This window comes from Rhipicephalus microplus, chromosome 4, assembly GCF_043290135.1.
Source record: "Rhipicephalus microplus isolate Deutch F79 chromosome 4, USDA_Rmic, whole genome shotgun sequence".
Classification (NCBI taxonomy): domain Eukaryota; kingdom Metazoa; phylum Arthropoda; class Arachnida; order Ixodida; family Ixodidae; genus Rhipicephalus; species Rhipicephalus microplus.
Genome location: NC_134703.1, coordinates 136,913,358 through 136,936,990, shown reverse-complemented (window position 1 = coordinate 136,936,990; position 23,633 = coordinate 136,913,358). Strand labels below are relative to the sequence as shown.

At 43.7% G+C, this 23,633-nt stretch overlaps 1 protein-coding gene across 1 annotated transcript; it reads left to right on the top strand.

Annotated features, from left to right (window-relative positions):
* The first annotated feature begins 324 nt into the window (after positions 1-324).
* LOC119172372 (uncharacterized) lies at positions 325-2,450 on the top strand. Its single transcript, XM_037423438.2, has 2 exons — positions 325-439; positions 2,137-2,450. The coding sequence occupies exons 1-2, from the start codon at positions 428-430 to the stop codon at positions 2,371-2,373; spliced, it is 249 nt and encodes an 82-aa protein (XP_037279335.1). The 5' UTR covers positions 325-427; the 3' UTR covers positions 2,374-2,450.
* The last annotated feature ends 21,183 nt before the right edge of the window (positions 2,451-23,633 follow it).

The window sequence follows — 23,633 nt, the reverse complement described above, 5'->3', positions numbered from 1 at the left end:
GCTACGAGAGCGTCATTTCACAAGGTGCCTTTACGGCGCAACACAGTGGCGTCGCCTTGCTTTTGTTGTCACTTTCAGGCCGCCTTGCGGACGCTTAAGTCAAGCGAGAGCGTTGCGAGGGCGTGGTCGCCGCGATACCTTGTTTTCATAATTTCGCGAACGCACGTCGAAAGAACGCACCTTGCGCGGAAACAAATAATCGCGCCGCTCTACTTCGAATATAGCGAGACCCAAAAGGAGTGAGAAGTTGGGGAGGGGGGGCAAGAGGGAAGGGTAGGAGAAGGTGGTGGAAGATTAGCATGTTCTGCCTTTTTTGTGTGGGTGCCTGGTTTGGTATATAAGACCGACAGCCCGAGCAGCACACATCGAGCAAACCAAAGGATCTTGTTCAATCGACTAACTCCAGCGTCGCTCCCATTCATCTAAAATGAAGGCCTGCGTAAGTCAGATGGGTTACTGCAATCGCTAGGGGGGAAGCACCGCTCAAAGCTAGCTTTCGAGCCCCCAATAATTCTGAGCCTAGATCAATTCCTTTGTTCACTAAATCGGTGCGCATTCCCGAAACGAGTGCCTGCCACTCTGTCCTTCACGATCATCGGCAAGAAAACAGTCAATCTGCATATTGATCGGCGACAGGTGCCTATCTCACTGAATAGAGCCCGCCGTTTCTTACAACTAGCGTTAGGTGGGACAGGCAAAAAATGAAGAGTTTGCATTACCAAAATATATTAAGCGAAAGGTCCAGCTAGCAAGCCTGAGCCCTTTCGTGTAGAATAATGGGTTGCGATGAAATATTGCAAATTCATTCTGGCGGATTTGCTCTTACGCTGAAAGTTCCTATATTTACTGAGTAACGTGTAAGCTCAACACTACATGAAAGCATTGAGTTTAAACTGTATCGCTAGCTACAACAAGATCATTACAGCAATAATGAACCCTACACACGCGGTGGTTCTTGTGGTGGTAGGTGTTACCACATATATACTGCGTGTATTCGATTTCTTACTGCATCACTGCTGAGCTGCCTGACCTAAAGATATTTGATCCAGGCAATAAAAAATAGAGTAAGTAATGAAATAGATAAATTTATAGAAAAGAAAGCTCTTATATCTGACAGGTAGGTTGGTTTCCTGCATTGAATATGTACAAACGATCGTATTTTACCGAATCCTCCTCATGTTTCGCAGAAACATGTACGTCTGCTAGTGCAGTATAAGGGCTTCCTGGGCTTCAATATGTTCAAGACACCAATAAGTTTCACTGTTTTTCTGCCTGTAGCTTCAAGACGTTATTGCACTTCTAATTAATGGAGAAACGTAGTCATTCTATCTTTGCTGTTCAAACGTATCTTAGATATGCTATCAAAGTTATAGTTACGATGCAGATGCTTCTCCAAAGTGCAGATTACTAAATTGACAGGTCCTTGATACATTGTACAGCGTGTTATCTTGTGGGCCAGTGACCTTAATCAATGGAGTGCAGTGGCAATATGCTTTAGTATGACGATGTTTACAATTTGTTTTAGTTCAAGTATGTATATCAATTGAGTTGCTGTATACAAAAACAATTCACGCATCTATAGGGCGAACTTGCCTGCAACACCTAGTGGTGTCACTAGTGTAATAATCTGTTAATATAGTGGCGGAGTGGCTTCTTTTTTACTCTGGAAATGAGTATGCCTACATGACGTATTACGAAGAACTCAGTTTGCTTAGCGTAAATTAATATATACAGCCCTGCAACGTTTTTGCTTCGATGCAATCCGCTAACAAGAGTCATTCAGGAGCACCTAATTTATGACGCTGCATCTGCAAGGTAAAGCATAGAGAACAATGCAACACGGGTACTTGCGCAGTACTTTTCCAACTTGTAGCTGCTTTCCTGGGATAAGAGCAAAGACGCAGGAGAAAGGCACAGCTTTGCTTTGAGCATTATTCTGCTCTCATCGCAAGTGCTGGGAAAAATCTAATACGCATGTCCGAAGTGTACCTATAACGAACGTCCTTAGTCTAGACGGGCTATATCACACTTAACGAGCTATATGAAACACCGAAGAACCGAACGACGCATGCTGCTTCAAATTTCGCTTTGCCTTAATCGTACCCACTGCCCACCTCGGACTGTCTCTCCATTCAGTTTGCCCTCCTGGTCCTCACTGCCATGGTTGCTGCCACCATCGCCGGATACATTGGCTACGGCATCGGATATGGCGGCTACGGCGGTTACGGCGGAGGTTACGGCGGTGGATATGGTGGCTTTGGTCACTATGGCGGATATGGTGGTTATGGCGGTTACGGTGGTTATGGAGGCTACGGCGGGTTCGGTGGCTACGGAAAGTTCGGCGGCTACGGAGGCTACGGCTACCATGGCTGAACGGGAGGTTCAGTCACTCAACGCTGCGGAAGCATTCTGTACAAAGTCCACTGAATAAATTGTGTGAGTGAGCAAAATGTTTCGCCTCTATGGTCTCTACTCGCGCTGGCATAAAAATTCACCGTGGTGTATGATGCCTTTGAGCGTTGCGTAGCAACAGCACGCCACTAATCAAATAGGAGCAACGAACGAATGAGTCACCCGTAGGACCATCCTTTCCATCTTCTCAAGTAGAGAGAGAATGTGAATGAGGTAGAGCGGCTACAAGCATGACTAACAGTGCATGGAGGCAGCTACACCGAATAAATTCGTCATGGTGGAGATTATAATTGGCATATTTATTAGGGCAGACATGGCCGCAGTGTATACCACGCTGAGTTGAAGACAGAACTGGTGGTTTGTACGGACAATAAGTGTGGCATGAGGGCGCTTTAGTCTCCAATCAACCCCCCTCCCCATGCGAGTAGACAATATAGCCAGATAACAAGGAGTGAGGAGGGTGTGTTACTACACCTATTTCTGATGAAATTTAAAATGATTGCGGCGAAATTGTAATGAGCTGGTCATATTTCATCGCTAACTCAATTGTCATAGTACGAAATGACCGTATGGCGTTCCTGTTCACCATAAAATTGTTCATTTTTTTTAATTTCTCCTGTGTCGCAGCAAATACCACATCATGCAGAAACTACAAGAAATGAAAAAAAACCTCGTATATAGATAATAAAAGTTAACAATGTATTGTTATAAGATCCTCGGTGAAACTCCACACAGGCTTCGCCATCGGCAACTGCACTGGGGGTTCCTATCAGGTGCGTGCTTCCAGCAGCAGTAGCTTTTTGCATCTACAATGTTTTGTGTGCAAGAACTACTGCAGAGAACGTCTATTATAAATAATTTGATTTCAGCCTATATTTGGAGTCCTCACATAGAGATTTTCTACTTTCTATCCACAAGTTCTATTACTTAAAGATAATGAGAACTAAGAAGGAAACTATGGGGAATGTTGTTAGCAGTAATCATCATGTAAATGTAAAGAAAGTAAAGTGGACGAAAACATCACTTGCCGCCGGCAGCGACGGAACCTGCGATCTTCGAATAACGCGTCTTACGCTCAACGAACTAAGCTAAGTTCGTGGTCAACCCTTCATCCACTTTCTAGTGTATATACGTTTATTTTAAGCTGGCAGTTTTAGTCAGCGCTGCAAGTAGCCATGATGTCAAGTGTGGCCCTGCGTATTACCTTAATGAAGGCATTATGTCCTGACCAACATAATACATTAAAAAATACGCCAGTAATTCATCAGATGTCAGCTCGCAATAAAATCACATCTTACGTGACACCAATGGACACAAATAGTCTTGCCCACTCGCCGTCATGAATACCCTTGGCGCTGACTAACATTACCTCTTTTAAATGTACATATATACTCATTAAAGTGGCCGCAAAGACAACCGCCGCCCTAGCTCAGTTAGTATAGCATCAAACCCGTTATTCGATGTTCACCGGTTTGATTCTTGCCAGAGGCAAAAATACATTTTCATTCAATTTCCTTTCTTCACACTTAAATGACAATTACTTCTGATAGCATTCATTATAATTTCTTGGTATCACTGTATGTTAGCTGTCATTATATTGCGTCTAAAGAAGAAAAACAAACAAGCCTTAGATGTCCCCAGTTTTTTTTAATATTTAAAGGTCATAATTTGCTTGCATTGTTATCATTATAAGCTGATCTAATAGATTTATGTACAAGTAATATGGCTGAAAATGGCCAGAAATGAAGACAATGAGACAACTTCACACTCCATTCTCTTCTTCTTTCCTCTCTGTTATTTCCTGCCTGTTATTTTCCTTTTTCTCTCATCCAAAATGTACGAGAGCCAACCAAGGCAAACATGGGTTAACTTCCCTGCCTTTCCTCGTTCTCGCTTCTCTCTGTGGCAGCAGGCATCTTCGACTTAGCAGAGGAATCAGTTATCCTGTTCATCATCAATTAGTCGTCATTCTAATCAGTTTTTACTTTCTAGAGACAGGTAGTCGTGTTAAGTGGGAAGATTTCAGCACTTCCTGTGAAGAGCCTATTACCGCTTTAAGATCTGATGGCTTAATATTAACAAAAAATAAACACTAACGAACTTCACTAGTGAAACCGAACTTCGGAAGAGCGCCACTGTCATATTCTTCCCTTATTTACAGAATACACAATCATCATGCCAATGATCGATTTGCCTCACTTCGTAGTTGTGCGGCTTCCATTTTATACAATAAGGACCATGCACAAAAATCTATTACGGTTTAAGGAGGTCTATGACCTCAATTTTTCAGGTAGAAACAAAACAACAAATGATTACAGTAGATCAACACCAATACAGAAAAAAAGGCTGGTCATAACACTCATGAAATACATGGTACAAACCTGTCACTTGTACTTCCCATCAACACATTATGAAAAGCTCAAACACAAAAGTTATCATATAAAAAAAGAAAAAAAAACTGAAAATAAAAAGAATCAGAATGAGTAGTACGTAAAAAATTTCGGATGCAAAATACAAAAAAGAAATCCCCAAACACAAATACATCTCGTTCAAGCGACAATACAAAAGTTGATAGACAGAATACACAAAAAAGATGAAACAGAATTTCTATACAAAATTATATCGCATTATGGATACTACCACGTAGGTGTTTCCAGAGACAGACATGTTCACTCTATCACGCATCATTATGTAATGTGTTTAGAATAAATGTACGACGATTTACCGCACGATGTATGCTACTATGGGAGAGCATTAAGCTGTCCCAGGGCAAACACAAGGTCCTAAATCGAAAGCAATTAATGTACCATGCTACATTGTTTTTCTCTGTTTAAGTTGCGTGGAAGTCCATAGCATAACAACTAGTAGGTATATTTGTTCCGAACCTCGGTAGTTCCCACATTTCGGAGCTGCTTGTGTTGATTGCTTTATGTTTCGGCATTAAACTAGATACACGTTTCAGGGTGTTGCTGTTTTTTAGTACTGTTTTTATAACTTAGTAGTAATAATATATTTTCATAAATCTTACGCATATTCTAAGTTATGTTAGTTCAAACGTCTTTATAACAAGCCTCTATACATCTGCACTTTGCACAGCTGCTGAAACCACAGCAGTGTCAGTTTTGTGGTGAAACGTGCGCTATCATGCGTAACCTTTGCTAGCAGAGACGATGATTCTGTTTCAGGTGAAATATTTCAGAACGAATCAGAAAAAAATACTTTTAAAGAAAGTTGCTCCTAGATGTAGAACAGAAGAAAGTCCAGCGCTAAGTGACCAACTACTTCAACATGGTTTAGTAAAAGCTGGTTCGACCCAGAGTGCGCATAGTTGCCTCCTCTAGTAACCTGTTTGGTTTATACGTTTTTTTCTGGTACTTTTTATTTTCCCGTTTTTATCAATTGTGTTTCAGTGAGGTCGCACTGTATTTGAAATCAGCAGCTTTGAGAAATCTGACCCCATGCTGTGTCTAGCGCACTGTTATTGTCTTAAGCAATCTTATTGTCTTAAGAGGGTTTGAGGCTGTAGTGGATCGTTTCGTTAAAATTACGCCCACTTCGTGAACAATACAGATCATTCGAGAACCCACGTCGCCGCTAGCGATAACGCTATGTTCGATGAAAATGGTGTAAATGCCGACACGTTGCGCCACTTGTCAGTATTGCCGGCCGACGCTCTGCTCGCCGCTACCAGTGCCAGTGTCTCGCTGTATTATAACTTTTCTTTTACGTGACCACAACTTCAGCCCGAATAAACAGTTTATTATTCGACCTGTAGTTTTCTCGTTTCATCCACGCCACGACCCCGTGACATCTGGTGGAGGTTCGGGGTACCGATCTCAGTACCTCAATATTATGTCACATTTATTACTCAAGACTAATCTGGACGACATGAAGCTCATTTGTAGGAGTTTAAAGTCAAGAACGCAGCTGTTCTTTCGCTTTTCACCCTCTTCGAAAGAAAGCCGCCGTGGACGGCAAGTGAAGCCGCGGCCTCAGGCTTTGCTTATCCGCATGTAACCGTGATACTTTAGTTATAAAGCAGCCAGGGTTGGTGAAAAATTGGGGTCAGGTAGTCTTAAATGACTACGTGGTGTACACTAGTTGCACTGGAATCATGGTGATGAGAAACGGGCGCAGTTGCGAACACAATACAGCGAGAATTGTATAAAACAATAACTGTAAAGCCAACTGAAGGTGACATAACTTGCATCATGGCTTAACATCAAGTAAACCTAGTGCTTTACAGGTTTGTGGACTCACTTCCACTGCCACGTTTAATGCCGATGCCAGTCAGGCAGCGTCGTTGGTGTTTATCGCAGCAGTTACCCATATTGATGAAATCAGCATTTCTACTCTCGTACATAGTGCGCCTGCACAGTCTAAATTGGACGCAGCACATTTACACTTTGCCACAGAAGTTTGTTTTTTCTTAATGAGTCAAATAATGTCTCTATGCAACATTTTTTCACACTGGTACCGAAAAAAATCCACCAGAGACGTCCAACGGCGTCAGTAATCACTTGTGCTATCCCATATATGAGCTTCTTGCACTACAGCGAGTCTTGCACCAGCTGTCACGACGTGGCAGTCTGAAGCCACCCACCTGCGACACGTGTTCAGCAACGGATCACGCTCTTCGTGATTATCACCAGTGTCGTGCCTGATCAGCTACGCTGCTACACTGGCTGCGATGATGTCGCTTTTGTTACACCAAATGTTACGTCATTATGTTGGAGTGCCTAAGGATGCCCTTGAGCTACTTAACTTTCGGTTGATTGATATGTGGGGTTTAACGTCCCAAAACCGCCAAAGGATTATGAGAGACGCTGTAGTGGAGGGCTCCGGAAATTTCAACCACCTGGGGTTCTTTAACGTGCACCCAAATATGAGCACACGGGTCTACAACATTTCCGCCTTTATCGGAAATGCAGCCACCGCAGCCGGGATTCAATCCCGCGACCTGCGGGTCAGCAGCTGAGTACCTTAGCCACTAGACCACCGCGGTGGAGCAAGCTGCTCAACTTTTACAAAGCGTTATAATAGAAATCGCTCACTAATCACTGTACGTCATTAAGAGTGAAAACAATCGCCCATAGTCACAAGTTTAGATACGAAGATGCAATGCTTTCTTACAGATGCTTTGCATCTCACCAGTTGTCACGTCATTTGAATTCCAATATTAGCGAACTGTCGAAAGCAGCTCACATGTCGCCAAGTGTTATGTCAAAATTTGCGTTGACGAGCCTGATAATAGGTAACGGAGTTCTAAACGCGAGGAGTCATATGAGGAAGTGCAGACACGTTTCATGCAGTCTCCCGGCATCAAACCGGATGTTGCGCAAAGTGAATTGCTCTATTTTCGCAGATGACCACCTGTGACGAAAGGCTCAGCTGCAATCCATCATGATATAGATGAAAAACTGCTTTTATTCTGCGAAGACGGAGTGGTATGCCTAATTTACAGCAATCTATAGCCAGGTATGAGAGCCTTGCTGAGAGCATTTATTAAAGTACTCCGCTGCAAACTATTCCAACAAGCTGATGTCGCTTTTATTCAGATAAAACTCTCACAACTAAAGGTCTATTATATCAATCAAAGCTTCTGGGTGTTGTGTAAGTGACCTCCGCTGCACAGAATAACTTCTAAGCTAGCGATACACGGCTGTCTGTTCTTCGGTAGAGTGCCCTTGAGGTGAACGAACCGTGGAGAGAAAACTACTCGGGAAAGAAGAGCCTTTGTGCAAACGTTTCAAAACCCACCACAGCTTCAATAAAGCCCGTGTGCTAAGTGGGTCTGAGGCGTGGTGGAACAGTTGTCGTTTTGCCACGTCGCTGCATCTTTTCACAAAAAACACAAAACACGTGATCTGACCATTAGAAAAGAACTATTTTTGAGCCTGAGTATACTATAGTGTCTGCATGAATAGAACTGCTCATAAATACTGCAGATTATCACATTGTAGCTTATAGAGGAAAGCAATAAAGCTGTAGGGTCATTGCTTCCCATGCTCTCGGGGCAAGCTGTCGTATTATTGACAGCACCTTTTTGCGGTCTTGCGAGTTTCCTGGATGTTGTATAATATACCTATACCATCTCCTCGAGCGTTTTCTGGTTTTGTTTGTTATTGGCTGCACGTTTTACGTAAACAATACTCTCATTAAAACACTGCTGTGAGAAGCAGCACCACTTGGCTCATAAAAAACGCCTGTATAACTTCAATGTTTGAAGGATGGGTCGCTTCAGCAATGCCAATTAAATTTCATGCGGAAAAGAGCGCCAACTGTATGTGCGCGTGTCGTGTCTTTATTTCTGTTTATCGTATTTTGAAGAGCAAGCTATCAAATTACATGCAAAAATATTGATAAGCTAGACATGCTTCTCTTACGTTATATATCTTGGCAAATAATATGGGCAATCTTAAGCTCCACTTCTAGAAACCTTGCAACCTCTATCAAAAGTCTTTTTGTGGCTAGGAATCCCTTCTTTGAAACAAACCAAGAAACTTACATTGGAATATTGGCCATACTCATTCTACGAAAATGCTGGTGCTGCGCAAATGACTTTCGGGAAGACAAAATCGTCAGTTTGTTTTCTTTATTTTTGTTCTCTCTTTTTTTTCTCATTTTTCTTTTTTTTATTTGTGGTGTCATCTGCTGTGGCCACCTATGACGCGGTTATTCTGCTTGGAAGACAAAATATCAAAGTTGTCGAATAATACGTAATGACATTATTTCCGTTCTGCTGCAATGCGTGACATCGTATGGAGAGGAGGAGGAGAAAGACTTTAATATGTACAGAGACCAGACAGGCCAGAAACTCCGTGCGCCATAGGTAACATAAGCGAGCTCTACATAAAATTCTGATTTAATCCAGAGAGCCGCTTTGAGTCCATCTTGAGTCCCAACCTGAAGAACATACAAAAGACCTAACGCAAGGTTTTGCCTCAGAAGCAAATGGAAGACCACAAAGATTTAAGTACAGAAAACTAATATGACGATACCGTTGAATCTTAATGATGCGATTTTCTAGGAAACATAAAAATCAAACTTTAAATAAAAAATTCAGTTCGCTTACAAAGCGGCTGCATGGTAGCATTTTTCAAAGCAGTTTCAAGACCAAGTTCGCCCGGTGGCGGAATAATTCCCCGCTATATTGAGCTAAACTTTGGCAAGAATTCTGATTTTTTATTGTTCGCATTCGGACGGTCAGTGATCCAGAAGCAGGTTTATTAAAGCGCTACACATTTATATTACTATTGTCTGTTCTACACGTTTTAGGCATGCACTGTGAATCATCGGAGGCGCATACACGCAGACAACGCCCCGTGGTACGTAGGTATGTGCCATGCATGTTGGAGGAAAACAATCTTAGTGCTTAAAGTGAACCTATATCTGAGTGGTTAACGTGACAGTAAAGAAAAACAATGAGGTGTTATAGATTGATAAACTTCACTCTGAGAACTTTAATGTGAAAAGTTTTTTGTCACCAGTTCATTATCAGCGAAGAAAGTCAAGGTTGAAGTTTCATTTATAAATTTTGCCCCGTTATCTTCGCGCGGGACGTCACAAATTCCACGATGTATTTCTCGTATTTTCGTGACGCGAGCTCAATGAAACTTTTCGACACTTCATATGCTAAGCATAGGGCACGCACAAATTACAATGTATTTTAATTTTATTGATCAAATGCTACGTAGAAATCAAGAGAATCCTTGAAAAAATGATGACGTCATAGTGTTTGGTGTTCTCGCTTACCAAGTTTTGTATCACTATAAAAATGGTGTTTTCGGAATTAGTGAACTCGTACTTCAACAATACGCAAAAAGCATTTCGCTTTCAGTGTCCCCTTACCGCGCTCGCTTTTAGATGGTGGGTACGTCAGTTCGCATTTCACCTCGGTGAAAGAAAAAGAAAAATTTAAGATAGTGTCCAGGTTGCAAGCTTTGTACACCTCATTTACCAGCTCCTCCCATGGAAACTGAAAGCACGTTCTGCAGTTCTTTTCAGAGGTAAGGGAAGTCTCTCTTTTCCTTTAAACACAAAATGTACATGCGTAAAGTAAAAAAGTATTCTTTTATAAATTATTTGAATATATTTGATTATTTTTACCAAAAAGGAAGAAAACTGAAGTAAATTAGCGGGCTATATAATCTAAAGATCCTATTTTCCACCGATGCTATTACAAAAAATCGGTAAACAAAACTAGATGCCATCGATGGCCTGCGTTTGTAAACAGTGAAAGGGCCTGTAGTCCGTAAAAGTTCCGTCTCCGTGGTCTAAATACCAAACACCATGCCCCCAAAACCTCAGTACACGTGCTCGCTCGCGTGCTCTTCTGCTAGCAGATGAGTTTCGCCTGGGGCGCTAAAAAATGCCACTCAGGGAGGTAGAGTGAGGAGACGACCGAAGTGTTTGCTGTAGACTCGTACCAAAACTAATACCGCTATCAAAAGGAAATATAATGTAATATACAACGACTGAGGTTAGGTGGACGTACTTTAATTTCACCTGCGTGCTGCCGTACGAAGAAAACAAATCCCATTTGAAAATGATGGCTTTGACTTTAGCCATTCTAAGCAATGGCTAAAGAAGAAATAAAACTAAAATAAAACTTGCATGCAACATGCGTGTAACCTCCTAAATATTTTTTTTACTAAATAGTGCTCTTGCAATATAAGCGCAGCCCTTTTTCACACCATCCCACAGCTAAACGATGCAAATGAAGTGAAGCCAAGCATAACTCGAAAACCAATATGGCGGACGATATGATCAAGCGGCGTGAGCATACAGTGAACTGAAGCAGAGGGGCATAGCAGAATTCCCAGCTGCAGAAATGAGACGGGGGAAGCAATTTCCTGTTGTCATGACCTTGATCATAACAGCACGTGCTATCAGAAGACCAACACCTGTGACACAGGTAACAATGACAAGAGAGCACAAATGATTAGGGGGCGTTACTTATAGCCTTAAAATAATAAATCAAGGGCTACCATAGGATTCTATCCTTGGGCGCTTACTGTTTTGTATCTATGGTAATGGTTTGCCTAACTGACTTAACGATTACAAGGGTTGCTTGTTGGCACAAACAACTGACATTTATTTTGGAACAACCTTCCTTCCAAGTCTGTACAACGTCTCAGCTGTCTGTCTCTGTTTCTACTGCTCTGCTTTTCCGACTTCGACGTTTTGTGGCTTTTGTAAACCACTAAATGACTTAATAATTCTAACGTTATTCTTCGCGCTGACGAACCGACTATTTATATGTCGCATAAATCATTAACTACTCGGATAAATGAGCCCAAAAATGAACTGACCAATGTTGTTAAATGGCGTCGTATGAACAACTAATTTTAAACCCACCTAAAACTCAGTTCATGATTTTTAAAACCCCTCAAAAAAATGCTTCCTTTTATACCACAAGTCTCCATTGACCATCCCTTCATTCCTTCATGTGACTGTGTGTGATTTCTGGCCATAAAATTCGACCCTTACATGAAGTTCAATATTCATATACTTTATGGCAAACAAAAACAGCATTTGGTGTAGGTTCACATATTACAAATCTGTTTTTTTTCACTTCAAACCCTATTGTCTTTATACTTTGCCTTCATTCATAGTCACATCAACTAAGGCATTACTTTTTGAAGTAATACCCCAAACACTGATCTTTCGTTCATGCAGCACATTCAGAGTCAGGCCATTCGCATTATTACCAGTAGTTCATTTTAATCCATTGCTGCTCCGCTCTGTCAGGGTAAGCGCATTCTTACTGTGTCTTGCTTGTTTCATTTTCACTTCATCATATAGTTTTTTAAACAACTAAACCAACAGCGTGTGTTTAATCTAACCGGTGCTAGGTTACTCACTAATACCAACAGTGCTAGATTTGTCCATGTTCATAACTTTCTTTTACTAAAATGTTGCACCGACTATGGTAAAATGACTTCCTCCTTCGTGGTTTATAAATTTTGGAATTATTTACCCTACTCACTGAAATCGTTGTCATCGTTGCATGCATTTAAACATGACCTTGAAAATTTCGTCTTGTGTAACTAGGCTGACAACAATAATACATTATAATGTAAAAATGTAAGCAACTAGTGATGGTAACCTTGTTTTTCTTTTATGGCCTACATTGTCCAATTGTACAACTCATTATTATGTACTTCAATTGCTTAGAGCATGTTTTTGTTCTTTATTTATTTGTTGTTTTCTGGTACATTCACTGTTCCCTTCCACTACGTTGTGTGATATTACAGTCTGTTATATTTAAACAATTTATTGTTGTTATTACCCATATGTCTCACTGCAGTCGCCTGACTTTGGGTCCCTCGTCTGCATACTTTTAATTGTGAACTTTGTATTTTGAATGAACAAAACTGAAACTAAATGAAACGTGGCCAGCGTAAACAGCCACTGTAGTGGAGAGTAGCTTTTTTAAGAAGCTTTCGCGTGTGCTATTCGGTCATCTAGCCAGTATTAAGGTAATCTAGTATTGAAGAAGACATTATTGAATTACAAAACCTACGTATACATAAGTTCACAGCCATCTTTCTAAACGTCCCAGGCATCGCGAACACGCATACGGTGCGAAACCGAATGTGAATGTTTTTCGGGAACTCATTCGACAGGAAATGTCCTTTTCCTCGAATGGCATTACTTTCCCCGCAAGACTGCAAACAAATTACATTACAAACAATTCACATTTCCCGCAAAAGAAATCAGATTGGCCATGTGACAGTGGTATAAATTTCAACTTCTGCGTGATTTACGGCCCTTTCATATGTGATGGCAAATTTTGCTCTCAATCATACAGCATATGGCTAATTATTCATTTAAATAAATAAAATCAGAAAACAACAGCCAAAATGGCATGCTGGATGATAAGACATCTGAGAATAATGGGAACAACCTGCCATGCGTTCCCGAAAAAAAAATAGGTCTTAGCTACTTTTCAGTTTAAACAAGTGCTTCGAATGACGTCAAACAGCTCGTCCTTCTCCTCACGCGTGTTTCCCGCTTTATTTTATCAAATCAAGACCCGTATAGCTACTCCTTTAGTTCATTCAAAGGGTAGCACTAAGGACGAGCCACGGAAATTAGACACCGGAAAATACCGCCAATACAATGCCGGATAAAGTTGTCTAGCTAAAATTGATCGTGGAGCCAGTCGTGGTTTACTAAACTAAGAACGATCAGTTTTTCGCCTCAATCGCTCGAAAGCAGTGCAAATGCATCCCCTCTGCTCCATTGCCATGAGCATAAGTGGTGTTTGACGCAGCTTTGCTGCACAAGCACTTGAGGTGTGATAGAGGCCCCTCCTTTCTTTTTTCTTGCCAGGGGTTCTCCTTTGCGCTTTCTTTTTATATTACCCCTTTTCTCTTTTTGCTCTTTAAACTGTTTCTTTATGTACTCATTCTCTCACCCATGAAGTTATTGCATCCCTCATTGGAAAAAATGATGTCTGTCTTCTGTGTGGCGGATCGGATGAAGAGAGTGATGAGGAAGACACTGAAGAAGAGGACGAAGATGCCACGTGCCAATATTGATAATGATAACTTTCCGCCCACAGTACGCAACCAACATCAGCCTTAAGAGCTGTGGTGCAAAGAAAAAGTTCTGGAATTTGACAAGAAAAGTGGTATTTCTGAACCAATGTGAGCATTAGCGAGCAAGTCCGAACCACCTCAGAACTTGCGTTATGCAATTCTTGGTGAAAACACCATCACAGAAAACACATAAAAAACAATGCTGTTATGGAAGCTTGGCCACGGGAAGGGTGAAAAAAATAAAGCACTAACAAGAGAAAATATGGCATGCTGAATTATAAATCACTGGTTGCACTCTCCAACTGTTTAAGTAAATATATGTATTTGGACATTGCACGTCAACAAACCAAGCAAGACCAAACCAACCACCACAAATATCTTATCATATCATAGACCGTTCCAGTACAAAAGCTACGCTTGACGCCATCACATTGTGGCACACTTTTCTTCTTCTGGCACGACGCACTTGGGACATGAGCTGGTAGTGGGTAGTCTCCTGAGAAGAAGGAAGAGGTAGTTGAAACGATGGTGGAGATGCAATATTGACTCTAATTCTCTGGAATTATTGTTATTTATTCTTTTCAAATGACAGATCTTACATTAATTCGTAAATTCTGTAGTCATGGAAGGTAACCTTATAAATTTTGAAAGTAACATTATGATTGTCCCATTTATTTTCCCTAGTTGACTGAATAGTTACTTTTTTTCATGAAAATGTGAAATTACTTTTACCCTTTTACATTAACCACCGTATTAATGGCCAATCCCTCATAATGGGTACGACCCACAACAGAGGTACAAGCAAGCAATCAATCACGCTGAGTTTTTGGAACAGCGTTTCAGAGTGCTACTTTATCTGGTGACCCCGGACTACGAACGCCACCTTCCATGGAGAAGCATGAGAATCTCAATGGCCTCAGCTCTGGTAGCACTGCTTTTGCACCCAGGCATGTACCCTCTTCGGGTGTTGTTGGGAGTACTACTACCCTAACGCTACCGTAGTTGTGGCATGCTGACTCCTCGTTATGAATAATTCAAGCCGAGAACAAGTTTCGCAATCGTCGCGTCACGTCAGAAGCACGAAAACATGAGCTACTAGTTGAAGCGTTGCCACCACAGGCGATGGTCGAAATACGCTACATCGTCGTGGGCCCGCCTGATGACACTCTATTGTAGCATTCCCTGAAGGTAATTAACTCATACACTGAGCGACACAGAGACGGATGTCATCCGCCATTTATTCTCCCTGATTAACCTCAACTTCCTCTTCACCTTCGCGGTGCTCTTGCCCTTTCGATGCTTCATGCACGGACCACTTCACTCTCCCGGACTCAATGCTCACAACTCCTGGTGTAATATTTAAAGATGTTAGTTATTGAGGCGGATTCTGCTGATTAACGTCGAATGGGACATTGTATTGCTCTGTTATTATAATCATGTCCATGGGCTGCTTGAACTTGATTTCATTCGTTTGACAATCGTGAGACGTGCGGATGTACTTTCTGGTATCTTCTTTTATACCTGGCCCCGTAAATTGTTTAAAAAGTTTGCCGTACGTGCGCCAAAAACCATCATGTCCAACTGATTCAGGAGTACAGTGGTAAAGATGTAGAATCTTGGCAATCATTGTTGATGGGCCGTGGTATTTTCTATCGATGAATTTCTGTTCTTCGGTTCCTTCCCAGAGCCTTGAGGGATTGATTTGTACAGGGTTGTCAACCGCTGTAGGTGTCAAAAGCCGCGACAGTGCGTCTGCATGAGTAAGTAGAGTACCTGGACGATGCGAAACGATGAAATCGAACTGTTGCGGGTAATTTACCTATTGGCGATTCGGCCTCTTGGTTGTCACATACCAAGGAGGTGAGTCAGTGCTTGATGATCCGTAAAATGGTAAATATTGTGCCCTCTAGGTGCGTACGAAAATACTGCACAGCTTTCAGTACGGCCAATGCTTCCTTTTTTGTTTTTGAGCAGGTAACTTCAGCCGGCTTCAGTGTGTAACTGTATGTTCCTACTATACATAATGCTTTTGATCCTGCAAGTCTATGGGATTCTGGTAAAGACCTGCTCCAGTTGCATAATGTGACGCATCTTTATTTAGCACAAACGGTAAGAAGTCTCGGATCCGCAGGATAGGGTCCGACGATATTGCCGCAACATCTTGCCTGCATTCAAACAACGCGCCCATCACTGCGCGCACAGGGACATACATGCGCTGTCTAGTGTTGCGCAGAAATGGTGATGATAGCACGAGCACCAAGCTGCACCCGGCTGATGTGCGCCACGGGCTCGGGACTTCTCTTGAAGAGGAAGAAGAAGGCGGACATCTTTGGTGTTCGGTTGTCACATTCTACGACCATAGTCTCTTTCAGTTGTGGGCACAGGTTCACCCTTTATTAAATACGTTTGATTACACCCCCGAGTCCTTCAACATTGTTACAGTTCTGGTAGACGTGCTGGGTAATGAATCAAAGCCCTACGACCGCAAGACAGCGTAGCCCCGACCACCAGCGAGTTGATCCCGTGGAGCTGACACCTGTGCATCAGAGGACCAGTCGTCGTCTTCGAGGTGATTCACAACAATTAAGTCCACTCCACTTCACGCCGAGGGCAACTCAGTCAATGGACGGCACCACCATGGCAAGCCAGATAACACTGGCACACGTAGTGATCAATGAGCCTCACTAGCCACAAGTATTTCATGGCGACTCACATGAGGACGTAGAAGGGTGGCTGAACCTCTGTGAGAGAGTGGCAAGTTTGAACGGTTGGGGTGAGAGAGAGAAACTCCGCCGCGTATACTTTGCTTCGGAGGACTTTGCAAATACGTGATATGAGAACCATGAAAACTCCTTTATGACCTGGGATGAATTTCGGTGACAAGCTCTGGCTACTTCTGCCAGCACGGATCGCAAAAAAAATGCGCAGGCTGCGCTTGAAACCAGAAATCGACTCACCAAAGAAAGTTTCGCAATGTACATCGAGGACATGATCCGCCTATTCAAGCGCGCAGATTCTCATATGACTGAAGATAAGAAGCTGCGCCACCTCATGCCTGGGGAGAAGCAGCTATTCGCTGTTCAAGTCCGCAACCCACCACAAACAGTTGCGGAGTCTCATACGGAAGCCACAGCCATCGAGAAAACGCTAGAACAGCGGGCTCGATAGCACAATCGGGACATAAACTACGCACCTGCCAATGTCTTCTCTGGAGGCGGGCGAAGCGATATGGACGCCCTGCGAGAACTCATCCGGTCGGTGATCAGGGAAGAGCTCAGCAAGTTGCAAGTATCTCACACTACAGCAACACTGTCTGTCGTCGACATAGTACGAGATGAACTGAGGCAGATAATACGTGAGCCGGAGCGTGAGCCACAGCCGATCCAACGCATCCCCAACGTACTCTGAAATACTCTGACAAGCCGCGGCGCACACCAATGCAGCAGTTGCGATGGCTGCTCCTGACCCACAGACGGTACGCAGCGCACTTCGTCCACTGGAACCAACGGCTACCTACCTGCTACGAGCCCGTAATGTAGCTCGCTACGTGGATATAAGGTCCCGGAAAAGTGACATCTGGCGTGACCATGAGCTTAGGCCTTTGTGTTTCCATTGCGGGGAAGCAGGTCACCTGTATAGACTCTGCCCTTACCGACAGGCAGGATTAAGGGGCTTTCCGTTGTACGCATCATACCCTCGAAACGGTGAACGGCCAGCGGAGATCGAAGAGTACTTGTCCACGCGCCAGAGCCCACTCACTCCACGCCAACATCCGCCATGATCGCCGTCGCCCAGGCGTTACCGATCACACAGCCCACGTGCTTCTTCCGCACGGCCTGGACACCGTTCTACAAGCCCACACCCGGAAAACTGAAGCAAGCGACCTGTGGAGGTGAGGCCGCTGATAACTACAGTTGCGAAGATCCTTCATCACTGTTTCAAGGTGACAATACTATGTTTACAGAGGATAAGCGCAGCAGTGCGAATAATACTTCAGATTTGCGGTTGAAAATAGACGGATACGAGCTGAATGCTTTAGTTGACACCGGCGCTGATAACTCGGTAATGAGTCACAAATTGGCAAAGAAACTGAAAACGGTTGTGAGAAAATAGAGTGGGGCACAGATACGCACGGCGGGTGGCCACACTATTACGCCGCTTGGCAGATGCACCTCAAGGCTCGAAATAAGAGGCTTTACTTACGTTGCTGACTTCATCGTACTGCCTGACTGTTCAAGGGAACTTATACTAGGAATGAATTTTCTGCAAGCCATTGGAGCCATAATTAATCTGCGCAGATCCAGTGCAACGTTTTAGACCGAACAAGCTATGTAAGTGAAGGAATTGGAAAATCAACGTTTACTGTTCTACTCGTTGTTGATGATGACGTCACTGTGCCACCACGCTGCAGTGTGATTGTGCTTGTCGAAAATAAAGCATTTTGTGACCACGAAGGAATAGCGGATGGAAATATAGGACTCTTTTTAAACAAAGGAATTTACGTGGCGATGTGTATTGTTCACTAAGGAATGGCTGCTCAGTTGTCCTGCTTACGAGTTTTGGGAATGAATGTCAGCACATCGCGTAAGGTATGGCTATCACCCATTTCCACGAGTTCTGCATGGCGACCAAACTATGCAGTTTAGCGAGAACGCCAACCACTCCACAAGAGACCTGCAACGTCGACGCATCAGTTAACGTCAACCATAGGCACCCAGAATATCAATAGAAACAATTGTATGCCCTTATAAAAGAGTTTTCGGACTGCTTTTCAACGTCGTCTAAGGTGCGACGCACGGCTATCGCAAAACACAGGATTATACCAGAAGAAGCCACGAGGCTGATTTACCAGCACCCATATCGAGTATCGCAAAGGAAAGAGACGTCATCACGAAACAAGTGGAGGAGCTGCTTTCAGATGACGTGATCCAGCCTTCCAGCAGTCCGTGGGCGTCTCCCGTAGTGCTGGTTAAAAAGAAAGATAACAGCCTTCGATTCTGCGTCGACTATCGGAAACTGAACAGCGTAATAAAACGGGATGTCTACCCTCTGCCGCGTATCGATGATACACTCGATCGACTACAGATTGTAAAATACTTTTCCTCGCTTGATCTCAAGGGCGGCAAATTGAGGTGGATGAGCGCAACTGTGAAAAGACGGCATTCATAACCCCTTCAGGCGCAGCGTCCACATTTGTGGACGCCAACTTCACAGCTCAATATCTCGAAATTTACTTTGAATCTCGCGCGCAACCAGTGCTCTCTCTATCACTACATGTTGCTGCAGCGACCCGTGGCGCCATCTGCCGCAGCTGACACAAAATAACTACAAAAACAACTCTCAAAGATGGACGCCTCCACGTTTTACGGCGGCGCACGTAAGTGGCTCTCACTTTTCAAGCCCTTGCTATGTTTCATTCGAGGTGGCATGAAATTATGCACTTGTCAGTAAGAGCTAAGAGATACCTCATGCCAATAAACAAGACTTTTGCAACTAGAAACTATTTATAACGTCAAAAAGGGTGCGTAAAATACCGCGTCCACGATCGTGGACATTGCGCCTTAGTGCTGCCTTTGTTGCAGGGCAGCCATTTCGCACCGTGTGCGCAGATATGATGGTTATGTGTGATTTTTTGTCTCCAGGACTTGAAGATCATGCTTCAAAACGTCAGAAAGTTGATGATGCGACAGCAGAAGAAATCCTCATGAGAATATCAAATGGAGATATCTCAGATGGTGACTTTTCAGATGACGAATTGGAAGCAGAAAATGAAGAAAACATAGTAAGTTTGCTCGAGATTGTGAGACATTATTTTGTGTTCTCGGGAAACATATGGCACCAAACTGTCTAAAGGTACTTTGACCCTAATTTACGCTGTTTGTTTCAGCCTGCCAATGGTCAGGTGACCGCATCCACGACCACAGCTGCACTGCCTGCACGACCAGACGCCACGGTCAGCTCGAACGCACCTGCGGCATCTACGAAGGCTGAGTTCAAATGGGTGAAGAAAGATTTTGCTCCAAGTGATGTTGACTGCCACTACAATCCTGAAGTAGCCTCGACATGCCAGCAGCCACTTGTGTATTTTAGCAAGTATTTCACCGAACAGATATTTGAAGACCTTGCTGAATTCACAAACAGGTATGTCCTGCAAAGAGACGGTGCCGTATTAGCCACTACAAAAGAAGAGATCAAAATATTTTTTGGAATGCTCATGCTGATGGGTGTTCTGAAATACCCACGCGTCAGAATGTATTGGCAAACTGCAACGAGGATTCCCGCAATAGCCGATTCGATGGGCGTGAAGCGATTCTTCAAAATCAGAGGCGCTCTCCACATAAGCGACGCTAATGAAGAACGGGACCCGAACAGCCAAGACAAATTTTGGAAAGTTAGGCCGTTGCTAGAAGCTGTCAGAAGCCGCTGCTTACAGCTTGTTCCCTTGGAACAGAATAGCATCGATGAACAGATGGTGCCGTTCACAGGACGCATTGCTGCAAAGCAATTTGTGAAAGGAAAACCGAACCCAGAAGGCGTGAAGGTTTTTGTACGCTGCAGTTTTGACGGTCTTGCACATGACTTTGAGTTTTACCAAGGGAAGGGAACGGGAGTGAGCAAAGAACATGCACATCTTGGCCTTGGTGGCTCCGTCGTAATGCGCCTTGTTGAAAGCCTCCCGAAGGCACAGAACATCAAGTGCTACATGGACAATTATTTTACGTCCGTGAAGCTCTTTCTTGAGTTAAAAAAGATCGGCATTTTGGCTAGTGGCACAATTAGGGGAAACCGCTTGGCAGGATGCGTCATGAAAACAGACAAGGAAATGAAGAAAGAAGGACGGGGAAGCTATGATGAGCGGGTTTCCCAGAACGACGAAGTTGTCCTTGTTCGTTGGCAAGACAACGGGACCGTCAACATGGCTTCTACCCACCTTGGAGTTGGAAATATTGGCACCGTGAGAAGATGGAGCGAATCCCAAAAGGTCCACGTTGACATTGACTGTCCAGAGGTAGTCCTGGACTACAACAAATACATGGGTGGAGTAGACAAACTAGACTTCATCATGTCCCTCTACCCAATGCGGACGCGAACGAAAAAGTGGCCTGTGAGAGTGATTTCCCATTTTGCATCTTTTGCGCTCTCCAACAGTTGGCTTGAATACTTAAGGGATGCCAATAAAGCAGGGCTACTAAGAAAAGAGACACTGGACATGATGGCGTTCCAAACAGACGTCGCGAATTGCCTGCTGAACAGCAATAAGCCACAAAAGAAGCGTGGACGTCCGAGCAATGACAACTCCCGAACAGTGAAAAAGAAGGTACCCAATGCTTCACCACTACCAGTCAGCACTGTTCGCTATGATGGGATTAATCATTGGCCGCAGCAAGTAAACATGGCTAACGCACAACGCTGCCGGAGAGAGGAATGCACATCCAAAAGCCGTGTCCGCTGCAGGAAATGCAACATTTTCCTTTGTCTGACATCTCAGAACGACTGTTTTTATTTGTTTCATACCAAATAGACTCTTGCTGATTATTTTTGCGGAAAAGACTTCCTAAGCAGTGTTCCTGCAATGATTATTTGCGAGCCTCCGAAATAAAAGCGTTTGTTTTCTTCTTCTCCACCGTTCATGGGTATTGCAACAAGGAAAGCGAGATGTAAAATATGTATTTACTAGAGCCTATACAACAGGCAGTATGGCGAAAAACCCACGCACAAGCCATGGCGCACCTTCGTCGTCTTCCTTTCCCTGCGTCTTCGTGCGCGCGCTTGGGTAACGGTCACGTGACAATATGACTGCTTTGAGGCGCAATGTCCACATATGTGGACGCCATTGAAAAATTGAACCAATGAATTTTTTTCTGAATTTCTTGTGGATTCCTTCTTTAATAGCGTTATGTATTCATAATCTGAACAAAATTTTTTTTTCGCTACGTCAGATTTAATTCGCGCCTGAAGGGGATAACCCCAGACTGCCTCCACGAATTTAAAGCACTTCTATTCGGCCTGTGCACAGTGCCAGCGACGTTTCAGAGAATGATGGACGCTGTCCTCATTGAAATGGCAGTCCTGCTTGGTGTACTTGGATGACGTTGTATTTTCTTCTACATTTGACCAACATCTAGAGGGACTCCGCACATTATTAGAAGCCATTCATTCAGCAGACTTGACCATCAAGCCAAAAAAAATGCCACTTTGGTTTTGAAGAGCTTCGATACCTCGGACACGTCGTCACCTCCGAAGGCGTTCGTCCAGATCCCGAAATGACAGCTGCTATCGCAAATTTCCCGACACCCAAAGACAAGAAGTCAATACGTCGCTTCCTGGGTTTATGTGCGTACTATCGGTGATTTGTGGAAAATTTTTCGAGCATTGCTGAACCACTTACTAATCTAACAAAAGACGACGGGCCCTATATGTAGGAAAGAGAACAACAGGAAGCATTTGATGAGTTGAGAACGCACTTTCAAGCCTTTCCAATCCTCGCCCACTTCGATGAGACTGCCGAAACTGAAGTTCAGACTGATGCAAGTAACTTCGGCCTCGGAGCCATTCTAGTCCAGCGGCGAAACGGCCAAGAAAAAGTGCTAGCGTATGCCAGCCGCAAGCTTCCGAAAGCTAAGACAAATTACTCTGCAACCGAAAAAGAGGGTCTCGCGGTCATATGAGCCATAAATAAATTTCGACCGTACCTCAACGGTATAGACCATTCCGAGCAGTCAGTGACCACCGTTGCCTGTGTTGGCTTAAGGATCTTAAGGATCCCTCTGGCCGACTAGCAAGATGATGCCTTAGGCTACAAGAGTACAATATTACTGTGGTATACAAATCTGGGAAAAAGCACAGCGATGCCGACTGCCTGTCACGCGCACCAGTGGAGACAAGTGAACCGGAGGAAGAAGACTTCTCGTTTATAGGCGTCGTCCAGGCGTCAGAAATCGCTTAATGACAACAAAATGACCCCGATTTGCTGCCGCTTATACAGCGTCTCCAAGGACTCAACGTTACATTCCCGCGCACTTTATTCAGAGGGCTCCGTTCATTATGCCTTCGAGAAGGGGTCCTTTACAAGAGGAACTTCGAGCCTCATGGTGACAAGTTTTTACTCGTTGTACCTGCACATTTACGAAACAAGATTCTGCACGCATGTCATGATGAGCCAACATTTGGGCATATGGGTGTCAGCCGTACATTCACCAGAATTTATCTAAAATACTACTGGCCAAAACTGTTAGCATCAGTTCAGCATTATGTGAAAACTTGCCGTGAGTGTCAAAGACGCAAAACTCCATCCGTGAAACCTACTGGCCTCTTCCAGCCAATAGAACCGCCGGATGCGAGCCCAATTCAAACAAGTCGGTATGGATCTCCTAGGCCAGTTTCCGACATCGACCGCACGCAAGAAGTGGATAGTCGTAGCCACGGACTATCTCACTCGTTACGCTGAGACTGTCTCGCTGTACAGTGAAACAGCTCTTGAAGTTGCCAAGTTCTTCATCAAAAACATAGTCCTCAGACATGGTGCACCCAGCGTCGTAATTACAGATCATGGCACAGCTTTTACTGTAGACCTAATGAAATGTTTGATGCGAATGGCTCATACAGACCAGAGAAGAACTACGACATACCATCCTGAAACAAATGGCCTAACGGAGCGCCTGAACAGAACTC